Source organism: Sycon ciliatum, chromosome 2, assembly GCF_964019385.1.
Source record: "Sycon ciliatum chromosome 2, ocSycCili1.1, whole genome shotgun sequence".
Lineage (NCBI taxonomy): Eukaryota > Metazoa > Porifera > Calcarea > Leucosolenida > Sycettidae > Sycon > Sycon ciliatum.
The window spans coordinates 22650723-22659865 of record NC_088644.1 but is presented as its reverse complement, the minus strand read 5'-3'; the positions used below and the strand labels follow the sequence as shown (position 1 = coordinate 22659865).

Here is a 9143-nt window from a genome sequence, read left to right as displayed (position 1 = left end):
TCTCTTCTTTTACTGTTGTTGTTCTGATTTGCACTTGTTTTCCTTTCTTCTTCTTTTTCTTTTTTTGTTTTTTTGCCATGGCTGGCTATAATCGCCCTCATATCCTCCTTGATTGGCCTTGGCCATGAGTGTGTGCGTAATAATAATAATAATAATAATAATAATAATATTGACTGGTTTTGAGGGAAAGAGACAAACGGGAAAAGTCTGAAGAAAAAATTGACTGTCACCACCAGGACTCGAACCAGGGACCCTCGCTTGTATAATAATAATAATAATAATAATAATAATAATAATGCACATGCGCATACAAGTCAAATCATCGCATCAATTTCAAATCCAGATTTTCTTGCGATATTCTTCAGTGGAGAACAGTCACAACACTGTAATCGGTAGCACAATTTTTGCCAATTTTTCAATTCTTCATGATCATCTAGGAAGATCAGGATACGGTAAATGAGATGTGTAAAACTGAAAAAAGGCAAGGAAACAGGGCAGAAAGGAGTTCTAAGAGGATTCGACATAAGGACTGCTAGGCATTGAGTTGTCGTTCATAAGCCTGCAAGCCCAGGCGCAAAATCAGACGAATGTCCCTCCACCCGAAGGTTTTCAAAGCAGAAATGTTGCGGGATTTCAGCTAAGGCCACACGTTTTTATTTCTATGTTTCTCGTCACCCGCGCGCATACGATTCAGGAGTCTGGAAGAAAAAAAGAAAAAAACTGTGCTGCACTGACTGTGCATGTGGGGACCAGCACACTCATGCACATGTACATAATGTGGCCTGGCCTGCGCGACACATGATGCAAGGACGGCATTTTTTGTGCGCAATCTAGCTGCACATGCGCAGATTGTGACAGAAGCTCCTACCACATACTAGTTGCTAACTATGGATGCTATTTTGCATGGTGTATTGGTGGATTTTAGTGTGAACAAAGGTCTAAACTTTTTTTATTTTCGGTCATTTTTTATTTTTTTCCACCTCTCGCATACGTTTTTAGATTTTCAGGTGACGAGAAACATAGAAATAAAAACGTGTGGCCTAACATAAACGTACACAATTTATCACGATAGTCACGTTTTCGCTACAAATAAATTAAGACTGCGTCAGATACACACACACACACACACATTATTTCCCCATAGAGGAGAGGGTCGTGGACACCCAGAATTATAACAAGTCTACAATACGGGCTAATTCGCGTGGGCCTCAACAAGGCTGCACCAAATGCCTTTTCCGAAGTCTTCAGCCTCTTCCAGGAAGAGGCATGGAAGAGACTAGAACTTTTGCAAATTATGCAGGATTTCAGAAGTGAGGACGAGGCCTCCTGCAGTTTCATTTGGTAGGAAAGTGTTTCAGCTGGCAAGCTTATTCCGACCACACTGCAAACACTAAACACCAGGTTGAGCTGATGATGGCGAAATTGTCGAAACCCACTGTTGAAATCGACACGAAACCGGTGGTGAGCATTTACAGAGAAATGAGCCTGTTAGCTCAAACACTTTTGAAGTGCAGGCCGTCTTTCATTTTCTTCGTTGTCGCACACATTCAAGGTGGCACACGGCTACTTGATGCTATGCCCATGCATAATTGAACCAAAGCTCCAATGTTGCCTAGCCAGCTCAGAACGCAAATCTTAGGCAAAACACGGCCACATCGTGAGATTGCAACTCCTTCGAAATGAGGCACACAAATACAAAGAGACCATGCAAATTCACCCTAAAACGCTTGACTTACACTTTCATTATTTTACCGTACAGGGCAGGCTTGGGGATGACGTACACAGACACCACATCATACAGGTCGCGGCTGATGAAGTTCTCCGGAGTCTAGGCATTGGGACAATAGCATGCATGCAAATGGCCATACACAAAAAAAGCACATGCACGCGCGTGCGCGCGCACACACACACACACACACAGCATACACGTACGCTAACGGAGAGACATTTTACCTCGCCAATAGTCTACAGTCTTTTATTGAGCGAATGGCAATGTAGTTACATTGCCTGCAGCAACTGGGCACCAGCGCTAAGCCTTCAGCAAGACCAGTGCAGCTAACAGCCGAAGGAGAGCGGCAGGCATAGAAAACCGTGCCGAAGTGAGCCCAACAATCAATCACTCCACGTGAAAGGGAGCAGTTTGTTCAAGGGTTGATACTCGGCACCATTCCAGTAACTAACAGATGCCTACTCCTTAGGCTAGAGGCTGATGCAGTCATACGTTACATGAATCACTTCTCTACCTGATAGGAGACAATCGGGCCTGCTTGGGGGTGAAATTCACTAAAGAAGACCGCCTTCACAATATTCCTGCTGGGGAAAAAAAACAAGCAAACATCAGATGACGATTATAAAAACACACACTCTACAAGGCATACTTAAAACTGGTGGCACATAGCTCCACTTTGGGTGATATATATTCGCAATTTTCACAGGTATAATTATGTACCATCACTGCTCATTCCTTAGAGGTGATATGAAGCGATGTACATTTTCCCTTTGCCTTTGAAGTGATGCATAGACAGTGAAAACAAAACTGTTGCCACCTGCCAGATTCTGTCCCCACAGAATAATGCGGACAAAATCCTAAAATTATGCGCATAATTATGCGGGAGAAAACAGGCCATCATCCCATGGTACGAAACGATTTGGGTCATTTCATCCAATCAGTGACCGTTCCGAGCGAAATTCCCCACTGGGATCAAATATTTGACCCCAGCGGGGAATATCGCTCTATATTCTCCGCTGGGGTCAATAATATTCCCCGCTGGGGTCACGGATATTCCCCGGGTCACGCCAATAAGGGAGATTTTAGTGCTGGTCACGCTCTATTTGGGACAGTACATGGGATAAATGGATTATACCATTCGTACTCTGTGTATACCGTGTCCCTTATATTTTCCCTTGTTTATCGCACTCGTGAAATATTCGGCAGTATACCCCTCGTACTCATGGGATAACCCATACTTATGCGGCAAATATGCGCCGGTCATTATGCATATATCCACGAGTTCTCTGTCATTTGTACAGCTTTAGCATGCAGTTGCATGCAAGTGTACAACTTTGTTGTACAAACTCATGCACCGGTACGACATTGTAGTACTAGTACATTTTCAACATCATGTACTATTTTCTTGTACATTCCCATGAATAAACGCGGGTTTTATGCAACATCTCTCAAAACGCGGATGAAAGCCAATTACGCGGAAAATTGCGCGTCCGCGGAATCCTGTGGGGACAGCAGATTGGTGTGGACTGTGAAACCTTTTTGGTTTTACCCTGCATGTTCCTTGGCAGAATTGCTGGAAACTGAAATATAATGTCAAACTGCATTGTCTACTAGTACGCTGTTGTACGCACAACTCTACTGTACTTGAGTAAATTCGCGAACATCCCCGGCCGCAAAGGTGCCAGTGCCGGCAAATTGCGACCTAAAACTTGCACACACGTTTCGTGACTTCACAGCATTATAAACTGCGCACGAATGTACAGGGCTGCTCTGTGAAATCCAGTCCCGTCACTCAAGAGTCAAGTACACGCCGGGCGTTGCACAGCCCTATAAGTGTAGACCTGCGAACATTGCCATTGGGCTGCAAAATGGCTGCAAAATGGTGCAAGGCGCAAACTTGAGTGACGCGGCTGGATTTCATAGAGCAGCACTGTATCTATTGCCAATAGAGCTTTTTCAAGGACACGGCGCGGTGCCCATCAGTGGCGCTCACCCCGAGATTGTGGTGAACAGGTTGCGCATTGAAACTTGAAGTATACGAAATGTGACAGGTTCGTCTCCACCAGCGCTTGGAGCGATTCTGAAGCTCGTTCTTTTCGCCCAAGCCATGGAAGGGCTTCATGGCAGCTGCTCTGAGTCAAAATGAGTGTCGGACATGAAGTTGAGCGCCGCCCTAGTGCTTCTTTCAGCTCCCTGCGTCCATTCCCGTACAAACTGAATGTGACCTGGGCTTCGCCTGTTTATCAGCGGTTCAACAATTTCTCGCACATGCTCCGAAAAAGTGACCGTTGGTCCGTCCTTGAAAAAGCTCTATACATTTACGGTGTAGTGGGCATAAGCACATGGCCATGTACTACATGTAGTATCAAGAGTATATAAGCTCCCAAGAGTGTGCAACTCCTGATACCCTTTCTATGGGGTTCGCCGACGGCGAAAACTCACATCACGTGGTGTAGTGTCCCAGTTGTACGTTTCCAGCCTGTTTCTAGCGAGCAGCGGAGTAATAATAAAAGCACTCCCTGGCAGAAACTCACTGCGCGTATGCAACTCGCCAGCATAATCATGGCAGATTTTCGGATTGCGTGCACGCTATCCTTCGTTGTACACAGTACAAAACGTACCTGATACACGTGATGTGAGTGTTCGCCGTCGGAGATCCCGTATGCAGAGTTGCGCACTCTTGGGGGCCTATACTGTATATCACCTTATTTTCGGTGTTGTAAAATTTCGGTAAAAGCCAACCCCTGACCTTTCGGTGTAGGGATAAATTCGGTATGTGGCACCAAAAAAAAAAAAAAAAAAAAAAAAAAAACGGCTCTCGCACTATTATTAAAATTTAATTATCTTCGGCTAGGCTCCACATCAGGGAGTCGTCAAATACCGTATTTGACGACTCCCTGCTCCACATACATGTACCGTAAAATCCCGCCAGAGCACCCCATCTCTCCCATCCGCCCCTCCCTGACTTCTTGTCAGGGACGTGATTGATTGTATCCTCGTATGACTCTGTCGCAGTCTGTGATGCCGTACTGCACTGCAGACGCGTGCTCGACCCCGTTGGAAATGTACGCAACAGTGCCCACCCTCCTGACCATGACCAGGGATCGCACAAACCCTGCGTTTTGTCGGGTCTGTTCGACTCCTGGCTTGACCTTTGGTTGGTGTACGAGATGCACGAACAGTTTTCGTAGGGTGAGTACTTTTTCATGTAGCACTGAATGCGGCAAGTAGGACTCGCCCATCCGCCCCTCCCCACCTGAAGCGTCGAGGAGATAGGGGCGCTCTGGCGGGATTTTACGGTACATGTACATGTACAGTCATGAGAGTATACTACAGTCCATTTCAAAACTATAGACGCGTAGTGTTTTGCAAAATTCGATGGGATTTATTTAAATATTTTTAGTTTTTCCTCCAGATTCCGTTTCTGCATCGCTTCACAATTCTGGCTATATAATTTGTTTTCGCTACAATTGAAGTCTATTTTTAGGCCAGGTTTTCCGGTTTTACATGTAGTTTCTGTTTTGAAGGGTTTGACCAGTTTGTTTGGATTTTTGCTCCTGCTGAGACAGTGCTGCGCCCAGACCATCGCGGGTGCATTTTTGTACGGATCCTGGTAGCCTCGTGGTTTCGATCCGTGATTTCCAGTTCAAGTGTGGGGCATTCGAATCCCATCACCATGATCACGCCTCCTGCCTTTTTTTCTCTTCTTTTCTGCATGTTTTGGATCTTGTTGGGTGAAATACAGTAGAGATGATAATTCTATTTTCTCTTTTTGATTTGATTTGAGCCTCCCTGTTCCCTTCGCCTGACACAACGAGTGACAGTGGTTTCACTCACGCCAGTTGCAAGGTGAGTTCGACGACGAGGATTTCGGATACTCAAGCGTCAATCAAAATCCAGCTCTTGTTCGAAGAAACAATGAACACGACTAATCATATATTTCTCGGCATCACTGAGATCCTTACGGGTCTTGGAAGCCATTCCAGTCAGGCACTCAGAAAATGCAAACAAGAAGAAGATTCATTTGAGACTTTCCTCACACCTTTTCATTTGCGACTTTTTCGTGTTTTGCATCTTTTGTATTTCCCGCGGCGACGAAGAAAAACCTGAAAAACACATCTGAAAACCAGAAAACACTCATGCAAAACTCACGGCTGTCGTGCGCTACAGTACGTACGGCTCGTACGTATGAGTTCACGCGTCTATAGTTTTGAAATGGACTGTAGTACAAGTTAGTTAGTTTGATTTCTTTTAATTTGACAGTGATTTTCATGATTTTTACATACTTTTGGTATTTCAGAAAGTTTAGGTGTAATGTTAAAGGGGAAGTACACCCTAAAATCAAATTTCACCAGTTGTAGTCTTCGGGGTGCTGAGTCGAATGGTCTTGGTCCGAGGAAGCTGAGACGCTCCCTTCCTCCTTTATTCCCAATCGAACTCGCGCACTTCCACCGAAACTGGGTGACTGCGCCCTACTTGATGGGGATTTGTATGCAAAATGTCACTAAAAGCGCCATTTCGTTCTTATAAAAGCACGGATGACCGCAATTGGCCCATATGTTGTAGTCTTTTGGACGCTGAGTCGACTGGTTTTGGTCCGAAAAGGCTGCGATGCAGCGTTCCTCCTTTATTCCCAATCGAACATGGTTGAACAAGCGGTCACGTGCTCCTGCGTACACCAGTCACCTGGTCACCGTGCCTGCAGGGTACAACTTACTAGCCTGTTTGACCTTTTTTGGGTGCAGTCCTGTCACTCGAGTTGAACCTTGGTGTGAAAGTTGTCGCCTGCTGGCGCGGTGACCAGGTGATTTGGGCACCCAGGAGCACGTGACCGCTTGTTCAACCATGTTCGATTGGGAATAAAGGAGGAACACTGCATCGCAGCCTTTTCGGACCAAAACCAGTCGACTCAGCGTTCAAAAGACTACAACATTTGGGCCAATCGCGGTCATCCGTGCTTTTATAAGAACGAAATGGCGCTTTTAGTGACATTTTGCATACAAATCCCCATCTAGTAGGGCGCAGTCACCCAGTTTCGGTGGAAGTGCGCGAGTTCGATTGGGATTCAAGTAGGAAGGGAGCGTCGCAGCTTCCTCGGACCAAGACCATTCGACTCAGCACCCAGAAGACTACAACTGGTGAAAATTTGATTTTAGGGTATACTTCCCCTTTAACCCTTAGGTGCCGGTAGGTCGATTTCGACCTATGCTGACAGTGCATACTAAAATTGAGCACAGAGCCAGTCACGTACATCGCAGGTGCCTGATTTTTTGTACAGAGACCCTTCAGTAGCTGGCCTGTAGATAGCAATAGAGAAAGTAGGGGGGTTGCATTTGAAAAAGTCGAGTCGTGATCAACGACGATCGCGCAGATCAGCGGAAGTCAATCGAGCGTGGCAGCCTAAGCACGCGTCCCGCAACACGAACAAAACGTTGCTGTTTCGCTTCGTTTTCGACTAGTACAGTTCATGGCTACTGCAGCTGACCTCCGTCATGGATGCTGCAGGAGCGCTTGAGTTGTTTGAAGAGCTGGAGGCCAATGATGCCCCTGTAGAAGAAGAATCAGAAGACGACGATGGTGAATAATCTGACGCTCTTTTCTCTGACGGAAACCTGCCGTCATCAGATGAGGAAGACTGACTCAACGATGATTTGGTTTTCGGTGAATTTGTTGAGAACGGCAGCTCTTCAGATGAGCAAAATTTCCGACGATGAGCTTCAAGATTCTGTAGGGCGAGGGCAAGCGCAGCCTGTTCGTGGACGTGCTCCGCTCGCGCTGCGCAGAGGAATTGCTCGCGGCGCTGGTCGAGCTCAGCCAGCTGATGGAACAGCTGATCGTGGCGTGCGTGGCGCGTGTGGCGGAGGTCGTGGCGGAGGCCGTGGACGAGATAGTGGATTCGGCGTGCTGAGTGGTGTTGGCGACCAAGATGTTCTTGGACCAGCGCAGTACCCTGACCCTATTGTAGATTTTTCTGACTTGAAAATTCAAAAATCGGATTTTGCTGTGTCTTGCCAATCAGAATACATACTTTTGTCGCTACATTAGGGAGGTTCCGGAGTACGATTTTCGTGCCAAAATCCGTGGAGGCTCTACGGATTTTTTATACGTCGTTTTCGAGCAGTGAAAAGTTCCGGGGTACGGATCTTATGTGTTTGCCGTCATTGCCTAGGTTACGATCGCAAACACGTCACATTCCCGCGCTATGCCTTTTTATTTTGAAAATTTGTACCGAAATCAAAACTTCCCGCGAAAAATTGATGTTTCTCGTACCAAATTTGTACGCGAAAAATCTTTCTGCACCCGATGACGCAAAATCTCCATACGAAGCATGGTTCGTATGAAAGCCAGTCCACACTGATTCTTGTGCCGAAAAATCGTATGGAGCATGCCTGGAAAAAATCCGTAGCGCCCATACGGATTTTGGCACGGAAAATCGTACCCCGGAACCTCTCTATTATCTAAACGGTTGCGGAGATATAGGCTTTCCAAAAAATTGAGCCAAAACTATGAAAAATCTAAAATTCAGTCAGGCACCAAAGGGTTAAATTAGGTGATCCAGGACCAGTACCGAAGTTACCGAAATTTAAATTACACTGAAATAAACGTGTTATACAGTATACTCTTGGTAGTATGTTGCATGATCAGTGTACAAACGTTTTAGTGTCTGTGGAAGTGTATGCATGCCCGTGCAGAAATTGATCACAGCACTCCTGCACCAGGTCTAGGAACTACAGATTCAGTACAATCTGGTAAAAGAATTCAATGATCGAGGCATGCAGTGGACCACATCAGGTACCGCGGTACATCATGTATTCCAAATCGAAAGGTTCAAGGAAGGGGGAAGGAAAGATTTATCCGGCCATTGAGCTCACCTGGGTTTGTCAGCCATGGCACTGCAATGTGTTTGACTCAGGACATCTGGTCAACGTGGCAATCAATGGTGGAACGCATTACGGTGCCGGTGGTCGTGTCCTACTTTCGGGTTCACACTCATTCATTCATTTGATTGGTAAAACATGCCCCCAAAATATTGGTGCTCTCTTGTATTATTGAGCCTCGATAGAGCAAACACCAGGTAAGGGAGTACAGTCATGTACTTTACTAAACACACCGCTTAGCTGGCGAAGTAAAAAATGAAAACAAACAAACAAACAAACCCCTTTGCTTTTTCAAATAATAATTATCATGCATGGCCCATGCGCCATGACGTAGCAGCCAGGGAGTCGTAAAATACCGGTATTTTACGACTCCCTGGTAGCAGCTAGCTACTGGTCTGTAGCCTGTAGTGAAGGCGCCTCGATCCCGATCAATGAAATCCGATCCAAGTGTCGAATTATTATTTGCGCCCTGCATGCAGTGGGCCGATCTGCACAGTAGTCAGTACTCTGCACAGTACTCTTGCAGTCTTGGTACC

General features: G+C 46.0%; 1 protein-coding gene across 2 annotated transcripts in view; it reads right to left on the bottom strand.

Annotated features, from left to right (window-relative positions):
* Positions 1-8887, bottom strand: part of LOC135809259 (GATOR1 complex protein NPRL2-like) — a 28439-nt gene extending 19552 nt beyond the window's left edge. The window contains exons 1-3 of one of the 2 annotated variants that reach the window (XM_065322558.1): positions 8602-8887; positions 2244-2313; positions 1737-1828 (exon numbers count right to left, since the gene is read on the bottom strand). In XM_065322558.1, coding sequence (XP_065178630.1) covers positions 1737-1828; positions 2244-2313; positions 8602-8618 — 179 coding nt within the window. In that variant the 5' untranslated portion in view covers positions 8619-8887. The remainder of the gene's footprint in view (positions 1-1736; positions 1829-2243; positions 2314-8601) is intronic. The other variant, XM_065322559.1, reaches the window with a different exon arrangement.
* Between the last annotated feature and the right edge of the window lie 256 nt (positions 8888-9143).